This window comes from Rattus norvegicus, chromosome 9 (genome assembly GCF_036323735.1).
Source record: "Rattus norvegicus strain BN/NHsdMcwi chromosome 9, GRCr8, whole genome shotgun sequence".
Taxonomy (NCBI): domain Eukaryota; kingdom Metazoa; phylum Chordata; class Mammalia; order Rodentia; family Muridae; genus Rattus; species Rattus norvegicus.
Genome location: NC_086027.1, coordinates 88,961,377 through 88,980,895, shown reverse-complemented (window position 1 = coordinate 88,980,895; position 19,519 = coordinate 88,961,377). Strand labels below are relative to the sequence as shown.

Sequence of the window (19,519 nt, the reverse complement as noted above, 5' to 3'; positions counted from 1 at the left end):
TCAGTAGGCCAATTAAAACGACAAATGGTAGAGGAAGACAAAGAAAGTGGCTACATTGGGAGAACAAGTAAAGATATCCAACAGCCCCCTCCCCTGGGATGAAGTTTAAGTAGAGGGGAAGAAGTAAGCCTGTCTAACTAAGCAGTCCTGGTCAGGGTGTAGTCACAGACATCATCCATCTATTTTTTTTAGCTCCAGCCTCTACGGGACAGTCAGGCAAGTTGTCAAGGCTGGGTAAAATCTCTTTCTGAAAGTGAAATGCTTCCTACCCACACTCCCTCCCGTCCCCCAGCCCCAGCCCCAGTCCCAGTCCTACCCCCACTGCCCTCTGCCCTCAGGTCCCAGCTTTACCATCTCTGAAGCATGAGATTCCTGAAGAAATTCAAGTTTCTTGGAATCCACTGTGTCATTAGTCTGAGAGCCAAAGGAAGGGCACAGGTATTTCTTTAAAATAGCATCATTCCTGTCAGGACAGTCCCTCAAGCACATGGGAAGGTGTGATGTTATTATGGGAGTGGGCCTTAGAGCTGATTTAGTCAGAGGTTTTTCAACTTGATAGCATACTAAGAAACTAGGGAGGTTTTAAACTTGCCCATGCTAAGTAGTTAGTACCCCAGGTTCATTAGACCAGCAAGTCTGGGGAGACACAAAGCCTGGGCTCCAACCTCATAGGTAGCAATGAATAGCCTAGTAAGGGCACCAGTGGAAGGGGAAGCCCTTGGTCCTGCCAAGGCTGGACCCCCAGTGAACGGGATTCTTGGGGGGAGGGTGGTAATGGGCGGGAGGATGGGGAGGGGAACACCCATGTAGAAGGGGAGGGGTTAGGGGACGTTGGCCTGGAAACCAGGAAAGGGAATAACATTTGAAATATAAATAAGAAATACCCAATTTAATAAAGATGAAAAAAATAGAGCTCATTGTGAGAAGCTAATCAAATACTGCAACTAAGAGTATATATAGGCACTTATGTGACAGATAAGAAATATCTGATTTGTGTGAACTTATAGTAGAAAAACCCAAGACTCTGATGCTACTCCTTCCCATGAATGACCTTCACCATGCATGTCACCCATCTATATATACACACTTGTTCACTCAGACTTAGTAATATTGTCATTGGAGATTTTGGAGCATTTTGCCAGTATTGTAACATGTCACTGGGGTAATTTAGGTCTCCTGTTGTGGTTCTTAGTCTTGCTAATATAAGAATTTAAGAACAGACTCAAATGGAGACTCAAAGACAAATTTCTTGGAGAGAAGGAAGAAGAGGAGGAAAAGTAAGAGGAGGAGAAGGAGGAGAAGGGGAGGGGGAGAAGAAAAAGGAAGAGGAGGAGGAGGAGGAGGAGGAGGAGGAGAAGAAGAAGAAGAAGAAGAAGAAGAAGAAGAAGAAGAAGAAGAAGAAGAAGAAGAAGAAGAAGAAGAAGAAGAAGAAGCCGCCGCCACAGCAAAAGCAACAGCAGCCCCTCAGGCCAGGCAAGCTATAAATCTCAGCAACTGTCCAGAGGAGAAAGATAGAGGAGAAAAAACATGCTGTTTAAGTTAGGTCTGCATGCAGACCATGTGACACCATGTGACTGGGAGGGAGCCTTAGAAATGGAATAAAGCCCAAAGTGTTGTGGAAAGCACACTGAGAAAAGAGATAGAAAGAATAGGAAATGTTCCACTTAAGAACAGGCTGGCTTGTGAGGTACCATGGGTCCACACAGGGTACTGATGGAGGCTCTGGCAACAGTGTCAGGAGCTCTTTCTACAGACCCAAGAAAGGGCAGGTGCAATGGCGTTGGGAATGTTAGCTTTGTAATACTCTTAGCTTCATTTTCCAACATTCTACCACTGTTCAATTTAAGCACAAATCAAGTTCAGCACCCAGAATGACTTCTAAAGAAAATCTGAAAACCACCCGTTACAGCCATCCTATTAATGCTAAACACAGCCAAATGTTTACCCAACCATGATGGCTGCCATATACTGTCCCTTTTGGCAAATGATGTGGCAGCTAAGCTTTCACACTTAGTAGCTGTTGTGACCTTAGTGCAATGAAGGTGATACTGGCATCTTCCTGTATTAAGGTTGTTGATCAGCCTGAAAGGACATAACACTTAAAAATGCACATGGTTATATTTTAGCTACGGTTGCATATATTATGCACTGTACTATGATTTTCAAACCACTAATATTATTTAATCTTTATAACAAGTCCTGGAGTCACTATCACCCCTGTTAACAGATGAGAAGATCGAGGCACAGTTGTTTGTCCAAGACACAGCTAGGATTTGTCTATTATCTCTTAAGGTCTGTCTGACAAATGATGGCGCCCAAAGGTGGGACATAGGGGATGGGTAGGGTGGTGGCAGTCTGTGGGGTCATAAATGCGAAGGAGGTGAATTGTGGTCAAAGCAAATATCTCATGGTGTCTGTCCTTAGGAAGTGATCAGAACCTATTCCCCTAATGCCTAGTATACACAATAACAATAGGTTGCAATTGTGACTTAAGTTAATAAAACATGAATTATATGTATTCCATCACAAATAATTCCTAAATTCTTCTCTTTTTCCTTTGAGTAAAATGCAGGGCATATTTAGTGCACAAAAGGGAAAGCTTCAGAAAGCTGGGAAGGGACCCCCAAAACCCGTTGTCAGATATATTATTGGGGAATCCAGTTTCCTTTTGTGGATTCCTTGTCTGAACAGAGAAAAGAATTTAAAAACTGACCCAGTGTGAGAGATGTCTCTGCTGGTAAAAGTGGTTGTGTCAAGCCTGAGGACCTGAGTTCAAACTCTAGGATTCACATTGTGGAAGGTGAGAAGCATCTCCCACGCAGTTGTCCTCTGACCTCCACACACACATTTTGGTCTCTAAGCAACTGACTAGTTTATTACTTCATGCTTAGAACAGACAGAGAGACATTCTTTCTTTCAGATGCTTCACGTACAACTCCCCAATTTCCAGGACATCTGAACTTTCACGTTTGGTTCTTGTGAATCTCCAGAACTTAAAATAAGTGTCTCTGGCATTCAGCAGGAAACATGTCCTTATTTGCTCCTATTCTGAAATGATGTTTAACCGGGAGACTCTACTATATAATTAGTTACTTTGGAAGTTGAATCAAATTTGGGGAATACTGTGAAGTTTTTTGGTGAAAGGAAATCCAATAAGGAATATGGAAATAACTCTGTTGCCTCAGGATGATTCAGGAGTCTCAACACCTGTTAGGTAGAGACCCAGCTCACATCCCTCATTCTTGTGGCCTCCCTTGGATTTGTGCATATCGTCACTACTCCAGAACACTAGGTTTCCACCACTTCTTGATTGTTTTGTATCTATGACACTCTACTTTTTTTGCAGACAAAATGAGGAATTGTTTTCTAGAAAATTCTATTGTCATTTCTAGTCCTAAAAATGTTTGAATAAAGAGTACAAAAGGCTAGACTATGCTATGCTGTAGAAGTTGGCATGTTATAGCTCCCGTATGGCCATTGTTCGTCTTAGAATGAAGTAAAAACTTTTAGGATGTAAACTTTCTTGGGATCAATGTTAGGACAATAGGGATGGATGATGAATGCTCTGGCTTTTGTAACTAAGTGGTCTGGCCTTTACATAGCCTACCAAGTTCTCTGATTTTCTACCTTGCGCCTGGCTCTATAATCAGTTTAAAATGGCCCAATGGAGTTTCTGGACTAGATTCCAGTTGGACCAATGTAGACTAGATTCTCTCCTCTGAATTGATGGTTATACTCAGAGGGTGGAATGTCATGAATGGAGTTGGTCCTGAGGCAAAGATCTGACCTTTGCCTTAGATGCTGTGTGGAGTCACGCTGATGTACAGAATTGTCATAAAGGGGTGACAATGAAGGTCAGTGTGGAAGAGGCAAGTGCTGAATACCTAAGATAACAGCGACCACTGGAAGGATCATAATCACAAGTTAACCACTCCACAGATAACCCTGCCATAGGGCAAAGGGCCTGAGTGTCTCTAGTGCTAAATCCAGGGGACCATGGAGACATTTTCTTACGGAGAAGTGTTGAGGAGTCCTGCTGACACAGAAGGGAGCCAGATACTAAGGGGAGGAAATGTGTGTTCAATGGAAAAGACAGAGTATAGTACAATACTTCTTTGCAGGACACATAGCACATTGCCTGAGGCTGCATGTAGGTTCAGTAAAAGGAAAGATCTCATGGCATATGGATGGACAGATGGACAGAGGCCAGGTCATCAGAAATATGATCCATGATGGGATATTAACATCAAGAAGGGAGTCATCATTTCTAGTTCACTTCTATGAGGGTAGTATTCAAACTACTGCTTAGTATGTGGGAAGCACATGCCTTCTTTTATGAGTGAATACCTGAGAAATAGTTTCTATTCTAACTAGTTCATAGGCTGATTTAGCCTATGAACAGCACCGACATGTATGATTTGTATTATGAGAATCAAATGTAAGAACATACATGCAAGTGCTTTGTAATGTAGAAACTTCTAGAAGCTTGCTGCCTGAGTGCGTCAAAAGGCCATTAGCTCTCTTGCTAAGTGATATCATCCATAAAACTTCTTGTCATCATCCCAACCCAAGACTCTATCCCCACTAAGTTGAGTTCATTATTCCTTTTCCCTACCAGTGCTGGGCAAATGGTGCTCTGCTCTGTCTTCATGAATTCACTCCTTTAAGGCATTTCATATAAGTGGAAGTATGCAATATTATTTATCCAGAAATAAGCAATTTATTTGCAGACTTTCTTTCTTCAAAATTGCATCTCTAACCCATATTCACAGACTTTATTACCCCTTCTTCTTTGTATTTATTCTTGGGTTTCCATTCTCCATCCCTACACCTGACTCACCCCAACGACACATTTTCTCATATCTGCACTCACTGGGTACCTGGGTTATGCTGTGCTTAGCAGGTGTGGCTCAGGGTATTGGCTACTTTGAAGTAGCAGTTTAGCTTTGGTGGTTTGTCAGTGGATTAAGGAGGTTTTAAAACACAGTTAATTGGAAACGACTTTTCACTCTTCAGTAAGTCTGGTGCTCCTTGAGAGTTTCTTCATTTCTATCTCGTCTGACTCTACACTCCCATTTTCCCCATCTTGGAGAGATTCTCTCCGTTGTGAAAGCCACCTGTCAGTGAGACACGGTGTTCTTTACCTTCACAAGTACAAGCCTGCCCCTCAATGGTCGAGTTTTCTCTGGTGCATTTTCTCATGTTTTTCAGGTTGAAACTTGCAAATGTGTCAGGGATGTTCTCCCTGTTCATCACAGCTGCTGATGTTTTCCGAACTTGGGAAAACATTGTTTTAAATTTGTGCTCAATTTCTTAGAAAGATGAGCTCCCAGTGATCATATTTCCAATAAATGCATTTCCATCTGTCTTTTTAGCAAGAGAAGATTTATTTCCTCCCTCCAGGGATTTGTCCCCATCACTCAGAATTATGTTTCTTTTGGAAATTACTTGTTTCAACCAACCACATTGCATTTCTAGATTGACAAGAATTTTCTTCCATATGATCTAAAGATTGAAGGTCTCTCTCTCTCTCTCTCTCTCTCTCTCTCTCTCTCTCTCTCTCTCTTCCCCCTCTAGCTTAGAAAGATTGCAGAAATATCCATCTGTATGGAAAAAAAGAAAAAGATATTCACTTCAAGTTTTCTTTTCTGTATTTAGGAATTTAGGGGTTTGAACATACTCAGCTTGTGTAACCACTAAGTAACATGCCCCAGGCTTGAATTTTTTTTTAATACTGCATCATGGGGTAACTAAATGGTAGCTTCTATACAAGTTAATTTCCATTCAGTTCTCTGTGCAACAAAATCCATTGTATTTTGTTAAGTGCTGAGTTTTACCTGTTTAACAAGTTCTGGTTGTACAAGAACTTACTATGCTGGAGGCAAAGTGTTAAGTTCTAGAGACACTATGTATGGTGAAGATATTTATGAGACCTTGGCAGAGTCCAGGGGTAGATGCAGAGAAGGCAGACATACAACACACACACAACAAACTGGCAAGTACCAAGGTCTGTAAAAGCAAAGCTCAGTATTTGTGACGGTGACACATGATGTATGTGACATTCTCATATACCAGGTGCTGCTGTCCTTTCAGCTTCATGACAATCCTGGGATGTCAGCACTCACTATCTTCTCTCACAGGTGAGCAATCCGAGGCCGAGACACATCAAGTGATTTGTCTAAAGTCCCACAGCTGATCAGTGGCAAAGTCGGCATGTAAGGCTGCCTGATGCAAATACAGTGACATTGAGAAGACCTTCATGAAGAGTCAATGTCTCTACTTGGAGGTGACAGAGATTAGAGTTTCCAGGAAAAGGGCTCTAAGGAAGCCCTTCTAGACAGCATGGATGATAGATGAATGAAAGCAATGGGAAAGGAGCAAGTTGTGCTTAAGGGGACGGAAGAGTTCAAAGGGAGAAAGGGATGAAGCCTCAGCTATAGTAACTTCTTACTGCAGATGATGAAGGGCAAGGCAGGCTAATCCGGGACTCTGCTTTATCTTGAGAGGAGCAGGAAGACATTATAGGATGGTTAAAGCACCCCAAGGAGCAGAGCTGGACTGGTGGGGGTGAAAGGGAAATGGGGAAAATTCAGACGACGCACACTAAGCTTTAAGGCTAGTGGCAGTGGATGAGGAGGGGACTGTCAGGAGGCAGAGTCAATAGTGACTGCCATATCCACAGCTTGTAAAAGAGGCAGGGGAAGCTCTTGCTTGGGTAGCAACAGTGGTCATCAGGGCAACAGAGCAGAAGAACAGAGTTGCTGTGAAGGGTAAGATGGATTCAGTGATATAGATGTGTTGAATTAAATATTTAATTAATAAATCCCGGAGTCAATTGACTGTTACCTGCGCCAATGGTTTATGTTTGCAAATGAAACACACACACACAGCCTTTTTATTTGGATGTACCTTAAATAGCACAATAAATAGCACAATAGCTGGGCCACTGCCTACCTCTGTGTGGTTAATTTACCTCCCGCCGATAATCCGAGTTACTAGTGACTTCTATATTTTACCGTGGCTGCCCTGGGCCCAGTTGGGCAGCCCTCTGGACTGCACTCTCCCAGGCTCCTTTGCATGCTGGCTATGTCTCCTGCCCTCCACCTTTCTCAGGCATGGCTTCTCTCCTCTCCTTCATGCTCTCCCTGCATGGCAGATCTCTCCTCCTTCCTCCTCTCCTCTGGTCCCAAGTCTGGGAAGTTCTAAACCCCACCTCTGTCTGTCCTTACCAGCTGTTGGCTGTTGGCATTTTTATTTACCAATCAGAACCAACTGGGGGCAGGTTCTCAGAAGCTACATAAGCAGTTTTGGGGACCAAAATTAACCATTAGAATCCAAACAGCATTAGGCCAAACGACACTACACAGATGATTTTCAGACTGGATTTGAGTGGTTGGTATCAGGAAGGGAGTTGGCTAGGTAGATATGAAGCTTAAGACACAGATTAGCATGATAGCTATGCTTTTGTGAGCCTCATTAGCTTGATGATTTAAGTCATAGATATCTGAGGTTGGTCTAGGTCAAGGTATATAGGTGTATAGACCAGTATTTCTCAACCTGTGTGTCACAACCCCTTTAGCAAACTTATGTCTCCAAAAAATATTTACATTATGATTTGTAACCATGGCAAAATTACAAGTATAAAGTAGAAATGAGGATGTCTTTATGGTTGGGGGGCACCATGTCATGAGGAACTGTAGTAAAGGGCTGCAGCACTGGGAAGATTGAGAACCACAGCTCTAGAATAAGAAGGCTCAGAGGAGCCGGCGAGATGGCTCAGTTGTTAAGAGCAGTGGTTGCTCTTTTAGAGGCCACAGATTCAATTGCCAGCATCCACATGGCAGCTCACAACCATCTGTAACTCCAGTTCTGGAGTATCTGGTCTCTCTCATCTCCACAGGCAAGAGGCCTACAAATGGTTCACAGACATACATGTCCTCAAGTCACACATACATATGAAATACAAATTCTTTTAAAAAGAGGGCTCTGGTCATCCGTGGACCATGGTGATATTACATGAATCATCTGAGACAGAGCCATCTTTGTGCGAGTTGAAAAAGGCAGAGAGGGAAAGAGAGAAATGCAAAGGAGTATGTTGGTCTAGAAACTTAAAGAGAACACTGTAGGGATACAGGGGAAAGTCCTTCTAGGAGCGAACAACAAAGCTGATTCCAGATGCCCATGGTAACAGGCAGTTTGGCATGGTGGGAATAGGCAGAGGTCGTAAGAGGGGGATCGATAGAAGAAGTACAGGTAGACAACAAATTTTAGAAACAAATGTTTGAAGAGCAGTAGAGAACAAGCTAGAGGGAGAGAGAGAAGACACAAGAAACCCTATTACTATCCCAAAGGAGTGAGGAGCAGGAGAGAGAGGGGAAAGGAGAGGGAGTGAAGAGAAAAAATGGTTGAAGACTGGGGTGTCTATCAGTTGATAGGGACGGGGAAGACAGAGGATAATGGAGTTCTCAGCCCAGAGCACTTCCCCATGGGCAGGATGTATGGAGTCATAGTAAGTTTGATGTCAGAAAGTTGCAAGCTGTAATTAAGGATGGTATTTGTTTCTCTGTCACAAAGACAGTGAGCCCTTTGGAGGAGACAGCAGTGGACAGTAAAGGGAGGTTGTGTCTCTAAAGCTTCCAGGATAGTTTAACGGGTACAAACCAGAGAGAGGTGACCAAGGAAACAGGAGGATGGGAGTGCAGCCTGTCTAAAGCTGGAAGCCACAGCCAACTCTTAGCACCAGGGTTCATAGCCATGTGCTTTTCTATATACCTTGAGCCCATGTTAAGAAACGTGGATGTGGGGGTTGGGGATTTAGCTCAGTGGTAGATCGATTGCCTAGGAAGCGCAAGGCCCTGGGTTCGGTCCCCAGCTCTGAAAAAAAAAAAAAGAAAAAAAAAAAAAGAAAAAAAAAAAAAGAAACATGGATGTGTGACTTCAATCTAGGGCTGGAAGTATTTGGTGGGAGAATGGCAGAATGGAAGTGATGTGGGAGACCAGTGTGGCAGGGAAATGGGTAAAGCAATAAGTCTTTGGCCTTAAATTGGCTGCAGAAAGACAGAAGACTAAGAGGCAGAAATCTGGAGATGGTGTTGGTGTCAAAAATTTGGTGTTTTAAAGACAGAGCATTTTATAGGAGAGGAAATCCACTGGAGTGGCCAAGGAGCCAGGCAAGCAGAACCGAGTGGAGAGCATATTGGGCTGGTTCGGAAGGACCCAATGAATCTGGAGGCCCGGGAGATTGCTGGCATAGACATAGCTGGGCTTCAAGATGAATCTCATTGGAATTTGAAATTAATCTATGTGGCAAGGGGAAGTAGAATTCTCTTTTTTAATTTTCAAAGCTTTATTTACTTATTACTCATTTATCATATTAGATTCATAGACAGAGAAAGGAAGAGGGAGGGAGGGAGAGTGGGTGTGCTCACACACATGCATATATGCCATTATTATGGATATGTAGAGATCAGGGAATAATTTCAGGGAGTCATTTTCTTCCTTCCTGGGTTCTGGGTATCAAATTCAGAAGCATCTAACTTACCAGGAATTGCCTTTACCCACCGAGTCACCTCACTGGCTTTTGTTCTTTGTTTGTCTCTCTATTCCATATACATTTTCTACGTGCATATTCATTACGCGTGGTGATGAGTTTCATAAAGACACAGTCATACAAGTATATATGTACTTTGATCATACCCATCCTCTCCTATCTCCATATGCTTGCCATTCCCACTAGTTCCCATTAATACCCCCATACAATCTCACTTGTATTTTCATATCATATTTACTTATACAATGTGCTGGTTCATTTTCACTGTCGGTATAACCTACAACTACCTAGGATGAGATTCTTTTTTTTTTTTATTCATTTATTATATATAAGTACACTGCAGCTGTCTTCAGATACACCAGAAGAGGGCATCGGATCTCTTTAAAGATGGTTGTGAGTCACCATGTGGTTGCTGGGAATTGAACTCAGGACCTCTGGAAGAGTAGTCGGGTGCTCTTAACCGCTGAGCCATCTCTCCAGCCCTAGGATGAGATTCTTGTTCTTTTTTTTTTTTTTTTTTTTTTCCGGAGCTGGGGACCGAACCCAGGGCCTTGCGCTTCCTAGGTAAGCGCTCTACCACTGAGCTAAATCCCCAGCCCGAGATTCTTGATGAGGCCTTATCTACATCACAATAACCTGTGGACGTATCTGTGGCCTTGTCTTGATTGTTCATTGATATAGGAAGACCTAGTCCATTGTGGGTGGTACCATTCCCTAGGCATGGGGTCTGAGACGAAAGAGAAGAAAGCTAGCTGAGAACTTAGCAAGCAGTTAAGAAGATAGGGTTGAGGGCATTCATTTCATTATGCATGTGACTGTGGATATGATGTGATTAGCTACTCAAATTCCTGACTTGACTTCCCTGAATGATGAGTCGTCACCTGGATTTTTTTTTTTTTTTATTAACTTGAGTATTTCTTATTTACATTTCGAGTGTTATTCCCTTTCCCGGTTTCCGGGCAAACATCCCCCTAATCCCTCCCCCTCCCCTTTTTAATGGGTGTTCCCCTCCCCATCCTCCCCCCATTGCTGCCCTCCCCCCAACAATCTAGTTCACTGGGGGTTCAGTCTTAGCAGGACCCAGGGCTTCCCCTTCCACTGGTGCTCTTACTAGGATATTCATTGCTACCTATGAGGTCAGAGTCCAGGGTCAGTCCATGTATAGTCTTTAGGTAGTGGCTTAGTCCCTGGAAGCTCTGGTTGCTTGGCATTGTTGTTCATAAGGGGTCTCGAGCCCCTTCGAGCTCTTCCAGTTCTTTCTCTGATTCTTTCAACGGGGGTCCTATTCTCAGTTCAGTGGTTTGCTGCTGGCATTCGCCTCTGTGTTTGCTGTATTCTGGCTGTGTCTCTCAGGAGAGATCTACATCCGGCTCCTGTCGGCCTGCACTTCTTTGCTTCATCCATCTTGTCTAATTGGGTGGCTGTATATGTATGGGCCACATGTGGGGCAGGCTCTGAATGGGTGTTCCTTCTGTGTCTGTTTTAATCTTTGCCTCTCTATTCCCTGCCAAGGGTATTCTTGTTCCCCTTTTATTCTTCCTTTTTTTTTTTTTTTTTTTTTCCGGTGCTGGGGACCGAACCCAGGGCCTTGCGCTCCCTAGGCAAGCGCTCTACCACTGAGCTAAATCCCCAACCCCTCTTGTTCCCCTTTTAAAGAAGGAGTGAAGCATTCACATTTTGATCATCCGTCTTGAGTTTCATTTGTTCTAGGCATCTAGGGTAATTCAAGCATTTGGGCTAATAGCCACTTATCAATGAGTGCATACCATGTGTGTTTTTCTGTGATTGGGTTACCTCACTCAGGATGATATTTTCCAGTTCCAACCATTTGCCGACGAATTTCATAAAGTCATTGTTTTTGATAGCTGAGTAATATTCCATTGTGTAGATGTACCACATTTTCTGTATCCATTCCTCTGTTGAAGGGCATCTGGGTTCTTTCCAGCTTCTGGCTATTATAAATAAGGCTGCAATGAACATAGTGGAGCACGTGTCTTTTTTATATGTTGGGGCATCTTTTGGGTATATGCCCAAGAGAGGTATAACTGGATCCTCAGGCAGTTCGATGTCCAATTTTCTGAGGAACCTCCAGACTGATTTCCAGAATGGTTGTACCAGTCTGCAATCCCACCAACAATGGAGGAGTGTTCCTCTTTCTCCGCATCCTCGCCAGCATCTGCTGTCACCTGAGTTTTTGATCTTAGCCATTCTCACTGGTGTGAGGTGAAATCTCAGGGTTGTTTTGATTTGCATTTCCCTTATGACTAAAGATGTTGAACATTTCTTTAGGTGTTTCTCAGCCATTCGGCATTCCTCAGCTGTGAATTCTTTGTTTAGCTCTGAACCCCATTTTTTAGTAGGGTTATTTGTTTCCCTGCGGTCTAACTTCTTGAGTTCTTTGTATATTTTGGATATAAGGCCTCTATCTGTTGTAGGATTGGTAAAGATCTTTTCCCAATCTGTTGGTTGCCGTTTTGTCCTAACCACAGTGTCCTTTGCCTTACAGAAGCTTTGCAGTTTTATGAGATCCCATTTGTCGATTCTTGATCTTAGAGCATAAGCCATTGGTGTTTTGTTCAGTCACCTGGAATTTTAAGTTAGATAAATCCTTTCTTCCATAAGCTGCTTTCTGTCAAGGTATTTGATCACAGCAACAGAAATGATACTATAACATGGTATCAAATCTATATTATAATGTATGATATTATAATATATAATATATTATCTAATGCATATGTCATAGATACCTACTATCTAAGGTGAATATATAACAATAAAATTATAATATCTGATATATACATAAATGTAAGGAGAATTCACAAATGAAAGAGTGCATGATATATATCTTTGAGTTTGACTTGATGTGTTTGATATGATAATCTCCAATTATACATACACACATGTATATATTAATGTAGGGATCCACAAATGAGTAAATGCATGATATATCTCTCTTTGAATCTGACTTATTTTGCTTGACATGATAATCCCCAATTGTGTTCATTTTCTGCAAACAGCTGATGAGAACTCCATTGCGAGCATGTGTGTCACATTTTCTGTATCCATTCATCTAATAGGTACAGGTCGATCCTGTAAATTGGCTGTTGTGAGCTGGTGGTGATAGCCCACACCTTTAATTCTAGCCCTTGGGAGGCAGAGGCAGGTAGAACTCTGAGTTCAAAGCCAGCCTGGTCTATTAGAATGAGTCCCAGGACAGCTGGGCCTACACAGAGAAACCCTGTTTCAAAAAACAAAAATAAAAAGACAACAAACAAACAAAAACAACAACAACAGAATGGGTGTTGTGTAAATGCTGCAACAGACACAGACTTCCAAGTATGCGTCTGTGACACACTCTGGGATGTGTATCAGAAGAATCCTAAGCTAACACACAAGCCACTTCTCTTTCTGATGGCAGTTGCTAGAAAGTGAAATGGGGCTGCAGAGTCAAAAGTAAGCATTTGTTTCTCCAGACTGGGTATTCCCACATTATTCCCCAATGATTTCTGAGCAGGAATAAAACCATGCCAATTCCTAGAAGAAAAGGATGTCGTTTAGGTCAAATATGCAGTTATAATATAATGTTCAAAGATCCTGCAAGAGGAAGAGATGGGAGCCGGGCTCTTTGCAGGCTCCGGGGAATTCTCCAGTGGATTTGCCTTAAATTTTTGAAAGGAGAAGCAGAATAGTTTTCTTTAAAGAGTGGGAATTTGGATTATTTTAAGATTGTGGTAAGGTAGGAGACCTTACATTTTATTTTATACACTTCTATAATTACATCATTTCTATATTTTATACATTTTATAGAATTAATTTTACTACTTTTATTCAGGTTGAGTACTCCTAATATTAAATTCTGAAGGAAACACTCCCCAGTCTGAAAATTTTGACCTTCAGTGTGATGTCATGTATGACAAGACAGTTAGATCAACAATGTGTAAAATTACTTTACGGTCATGTTGTACAAGATATAAGTAAAACACAAGTAAGTTTTGCCTTCAGATTTTGGACCCATCCTTAAGATATCATGTGCATTCAAAAAGCCTAAAAAATGAAAAAAAAAAAACAAGAATAGAAACATTTCTGGTTCCAGCATTTTGAATAAGAGATATCCAACCTGTAATAAGATATTTTTCTAGAAAACAAGTCGATGGAGGAGAAAGACAGAAAGGGAGGGGGAGGAGAAGGGAGAGAAGAGGAACAGAGAGGAGGGAGGGAGAACGGAATGAAGAGAGAGCTTCAGGGATGCAGTGACCAGCAGGTGTGGTGGGGTGTCAGTTGTCCACACACAACTCCCCAGACACAGTTCTTCTGTGGAAGTGGCTTCCAGATTTGCTTATGTGTTTGAAGACACACTAGGGACATGTGAACATTTTAAGTACTCATGTTACATCCTTATCCGGATGCACCTGACTTTCAGAGCTGAGGTGTTAAAGTTTTTTAAATGATTCCCAGGTGATTGGAGTGTGGAGTGATGTTTGGGGATAGAAGGGTCTCTCATGGGTTTATCAAAGGGCACACATTAAGGTGCAGCCAATATCCATCCATCAAGGCTCCTCCATGCTGGCAGTGACTGATACAGGCAAGAGAAATGGTCTCAGGTGAACTCTATCTTGGAATCTCATTGGTGGGTTGGGGTTGGGCATCTAGATGTGTACAGGTCTTTAGTAAATTGGCTTGGCCAATGGGTGGCATATAAACATTCCAGAGTTGTGGGTTTTAATCTATAATTTAAAAAAGCCGATAGATTTGGAAGTGGGAGTTAGAACTGAGGAAGGTCCAGCAGTCAAGGGTCAACCCTGTGTTATAGCCTCTAAGCTTCTTCAGTAAGATGCTCCACATTTTGGGCTTCCAGGTAAAGAATTTTAGAATGAAGACTTTGTCAGAGGGAAGGAGGGAGGGAGAGAGAGACAGAGACAGACAGAGAGACAGAGAGAGAGAGACACAGAGAGAATGAATGAGAATCATTGATTCATTGTTCTAGAGACAGGAAAGATTGGACAATTACAGGCCAGGAACTAAGAATAGCTTTCCATTTTTAAATGATTGGAAAAGAAATATGAAACATGAAAATGACACAGAATTCACATTCCACAAATAGAAACGCATTGAAACACAGCCACACTGTTTATTTGTGGCTCTTCTCTGGCAGCTCTGCTGAGCCAAGTATCTGGGCCGCTATCTACACGTCGAGACAGTCACTACATGACCCTGTCACGGGACGTATTTGAAACTTCTAAAAGAAGAAAAGATGTTCCTGTTATTTTAGGGGATTGATTTTGCAGTTTCTCTATTTCTATCACAGAGAAAATTTAGAAGAGAGTATGTATGCCCGTCGTTTGCAAAAAAAGAAAAGAAAGAAAAAAAGAAAAGAAAGAACTACTTTGTGTGTGCATTCAATGACGGACTCATTGTAGACCTGCTTTTCTGTCCCCCCCTTTCCCCACCCCCCAACTTCTGCCCTCTTGTTTTGGAAGACAAAAGTCCAGTTCTCTCTTTTCCTCTTCAAAGACTATTTTTAGGGTGGTGGTAGTTCACATCGAAGTCAGCACATAAAGCACAGAGAGTTCACCCTGAACCTCACGGACACATGAATTTCTCTGCTACCAACCTCTTTGAAAGCTCTTTAGGCGGGGGTGGGTGGGTCATGTGCCACGCCCCAAGCTGTGCTGGAATTTTGACTGGCATGATTTGTGCAGGTAACCATAGTTGGTGTGGGTTTTTGAGTGCAAGGCTCATGCCGTGTTCCTAATACAGCATTTCTCAACACTCTCCCATTGAACAAGGGGGTATATTTCACCTAGAATTGGTATTGTAGCATACAGGGTCGAACACTGGAGAAGACCACTGATGTCATTTCTCCCCCACTGGCCTGTGTGGCACTTTTCAGCACTATCCAGCAGGCAGCAGGTTTCCTAGTCAGTTGGTTTCTCTATGTCCTACAGACAGCAGCACAAACTGTATTGCTATTAGCAATAGGGTCTTACTGTCTAGTTCTGATGGGCAAGCAAGAGCAATGGCAATAACCCGTGTTATTGTAGGTGCCTGTGAGGACTCTTTGAACAATAACTTACAGAGAGGTACTACTAGATATCAAATCCTATGGTGAAAATTGTCACTTCCAGAAATCATTTTGGGAGAGTGCTGTGATAGAGTTGGGATGCGAACCTCCCAGCAATATAAGGACAGAAGGTGTTTCGATGAACTCCATCCTGTGGAAGGGGAGGGCAGCTTCCTGTGGAACAGGGTTCTTGCTGACTTACCAGCATGATTGGAACCACAATGTGATATGTGTGATTTTAAAATGCTAAGGCATACATGCGAGTAGCCTTTGTTTTTTTCCTGTTTTCTCAGACAATGTAAGCTCTGTCATGTATAAATGGCACCTCAAGAAAATAAGGAATATTTGTTTTAAAAGGTACTAGCCTATTAGCCTGTCCCGGGTGCCCAAGTGTTTTAGGCACATCTAAGAGGGATATCTTTATTAGCATAACCTAGTAGCGGTACCACAGCGTCAAGAGGCTGAGTTACCGTTCTCGTCCTTATTTTCACTGTGGCCACAGGCTTTGATTATTGTCTGGTGTAAAACATCGCTTAACTTATCTGGTGATGTCATTGTGCAACACCTGCGAACTTCTGCGAGCGTTCAAGCAACTAGATCTACCAGAAGTGCCTAGTGGTCATTTCATTCCTAAAGTCTTAGCATTGTCAAGAACTTAGTAAGTTTGAGAATGAGAGTGAGCTGTTTGGAGCCAGGACTGATCTTTAGAATAAGACTGATGCCTCACCTCAGCTCAAATGGCTCGACAGAAAAGTCTGCTGTGGTGTGGCACAGCAGAGGGTGGACAAAATACATGGTGCTTCTGGAAGTGAGTCAGTGAAAAACCCTATTTCATTGCTCCTTCCTTTCCTGTCCCACAGGTCCAGCCGAAGCCAGGACTTGGCATTAAAAATGGTGAGCATTCCTTCCTGAATGGCTGCTTGGGAGGTGACACGCATCCGCAGGACTCCAGGTTGAGCTCCATCTCCACACAGAGAACCTTGGAGCCAAGGAGCCGGAGGAGGAGCAGGAGCCGGAGGTTCAAAGTGCAGTCACTGGAGCTTCCACAGCCCAGTGGGACATGGGAAAACGCTAGGGATCCTTTGTGGAGAAGGTCTGGCTGGTCCACCCTGGCCGACAGCTCCTCTTCAGGCATGCAGCAGCGCCGACTGTCGATCCCTGTTGAACCCGAGATGGGAATGAATGCTCTTACGGAGAGAGGCTTTGAGAAGCTCGAGGCGGAGACAAACGTTGACACTGGCTTCACCATCATCAATTCCGAGCCCAGGCGATCTTTTCTCAGCAGATTTCCCAGGGGTTTTCGGAGCAGCCAGCCACCTCGCTGTTTGTCAGGCTCTTCCTTAGAGGTAACTACTTTCCCAAACCAAGGAGTCTTGAAGGATAGACCCCGCCCGCTGTCACTTCCTGGTCAAAGGGACTTCGGTGCGAAGAAGGCCATCTCAAAATGTCCCCATCATCTGCCAGTCCAGGGTGAAGAGAAAGAAGAATTCTTCATATAGAATAAAACAAATGTGTTTTTCTAAGACACAAGAGAACGTTACAGAAAACAAGCATTGTGTCAGTTGCCTTTCGAGTTGAAATGAGAAGTGGCCTACAAAAGCAAGGGAAGGTTTGAGCGTACGGTGCACTCATGGAAGTCACAGAAGCAAGAGTGTGAAGCATCTGGTTAGGTCATTTCTACAGCCAGGTAGAAGGGGGTGGATTTTTTTTTTTTCCCCAGGAAACTCCAGCCCACCGGAAGGCATTGCCCATTTTTAGGGTGGGTGTTCCTTCCTCAGTCAGATCGTTCCGGAAACACCCTTCTAGATACACCCAGAGGTGGGTTTCCAAGGGGAGTCTGAATCCAGTTAAGTTGACAGTTGTCTTAGTCAGGGTTTCTATTCTTGCGCAAACATCATGGCCAAGAAGCAAGTTGGGGAGGAAATGGTTTACTCACCTTACACTTCCACATGGCTGTTCATCACCAAAGAAGTCAGTCCTGGAACTCAAGCGGGTCAGGAAGCAGGAGCTGATGCAGAGGCCATGGAGGGATGTTACTTACTGGCTTGTTTCCCCTGGCTTGCTCAGCTTATAGAACCCAGGACCACCAGCCCAGGGACGGCACCGCCCACTATGGGCTGGGTCCTCCCTTCTTTATCACTAATTGAGAAAATGCCTTACAGCTGGGTCTCATGGAGGCCTTTCCTCAAGGGAGGCTCCCTTCTCTGTGATAACTCCAGCTTCTGTCAGGTTGACACACAAAACCAGCCAGTACCATAGTGAAGATCCGATCTACGAACTTTTAGTTTCTTGCTCATTTGAGAGAGATCTAGGTTCTCAATGCACCAGCTCATATTGCTTTCACTTCTGGTGTTGGAAGTCCAGGGGGAGCTAACAGTGTGCTGGTCAGCTGGAAGGGGGAGGGAGACAGCCCAGGGTCGGAGCTACTCGATGGCACAGCCCAGCTACACGTGTTGGTTCAGCACCTAGCGGGGCATTGGCACTGAGTGGGAATGAATCAGATGTGCTATACAAATCCGATTACTGTGTGGAATATGGTTTTAATTTTTACTTGTGGTTGCATAGCTTATCCCCCCTGGACTGTATGAACTATTTATTCTTTAGTGCTGTTTAATTTTATGTGACCTCCTTTGGTAAGTAGGCCCTGTTTACTATACACCCTCTTGTGGTTTTTGCCTTTAAAGTCCTTTGCATCTGAAACGAGTGAGGAATGCAAAAATGTTTTAAAATTATAAATACCATCCCCCCTCCCTGTTTAATTAGTAACAGTACCAGAAGCCAGAAAGCTAGGTTCAAAATGGGCGCTAGACTCAGAGATGTGCCCACTCTTCTGTCTCTCATCTGTTCATGTCCTACTTGGAAGGGGTCAGCAGTTCTTGTTAAAAAAACAAAAAAACAAAACAAAACAAACAAACAAACAAACAAAAAAACCAAAAGAAAAAAACAAGGAAGACAGGGAGGACTAGAAAATTCCGTATCTCCACTGAGCATGCAGAAAGGTTGTGCTACTGAGTTGCTAGGACAGGACTTGCGTTCTAGCTGTATGTTGGAGGTTCCTGGGGCTTAATAAACATTTTTTGTAGGAAGTACGTATTCATGAATACAATACTTAAACATTTGGCCATCGAATTCAAAAAGTATTCATGGCTTTGCAACTGTGATTCTCCACTGCACCAACTCTTAAAACGGTCTTTGAGGTTCAAACTCAATCCGCAATCCAGGCCCACATTTACCACGGAAAGATGCACTAACCTGTCTTTGCACTTAACAGCAAAAGCAAGCTAAGGTCGGGAGGGATTATTTCGGCTGGCAGTTCCAGGTAAGAGGTTGTCATGATAGGAAACTCCTGATTGCGACGTCGTCAGGTCCCTGGGCACTTTTCATCTGAGGTCAGGAAACAGCACAGGTGGGCTGCTTAACTGGCTTTCTGAGAGAGATCTAGGCTCCCAGTCAGCCATTTTTATGCTCACCCGTCCATCTCAATTAATCTACAAGATACCCCCTCACAGGCAGGCCTGGAGGCTTTCCTAGGAATTCTAACCCTATCAAGCTGACAACATTAACTGGCCCCTGTAAGTGGGAACTGTGAATATTATCAATTGAGATTTTCAGTTTTAATCACAATCACCAGAGACAAATTCTCTGTTGCCCAAATGCTAGAGTTAGGGGATTTAAAAGATTAAAAATAAATGGAGTCTGGAGAGATGGCCCAGTGGCTAACAGCGTGTTGCTCTTCCAGGGAACTCATGTTTGGTTTCCAGCCCCCGCACCGGGGAGCCTACAACTGACTGTAACCCTGTCTCTGTGGGCTCTGATTCCTTCTTCTTGTTTCCAGATGCAAACATGCATGTGGTTATATCCAAACAGACTCACATACACATAAAATAAAAAGTAGATATTTTTAAAGA

At 43.2% G+C, this 19,519-nt stretch overlaps 1 protein-coding gene and 1 long non-coding RNA gene across 2 annotated transcripts in view; one reads left to right on the top strand and one right to left on the bottom strand.

The window, feature by feature from the left end:
• LOC134480392 (uncharacterized) overlaps positions 1 to 2,840 on the bottom strand; it is a 12,761-nt gene extending 9,921 nt beyond the window's left edge. Inside the window, exon 1 of the long non-coding RNA XR_010054820.1 lies at positions 2,714 to 2,840. This is a non-coding gene — a long non-coding RNA (uncharacterized LOC134480392). The remainder of the gene's footprint in view (positions 1 to 2,713) is intronic.
• The window catches only part of Fam124b (family with sequence similarity 124 member B), a 20,600-nt gene extending 1,081 nt beyond the window's left edge, over positions 1 to 19,519 (top strand). The window contains exon 2 of the mRNA NM_001401942.1: positions 16,472 to 19,519. Within this exon, the coding sequence (NP_001388871.1) occupies positions 16,472 to 17,110 (639 nt within the window). The 3' untranslated portion in view covers positions 17,111 to 19,519. The remainder of the gene's footprint in view (positions 1 to 16,471) is intronic.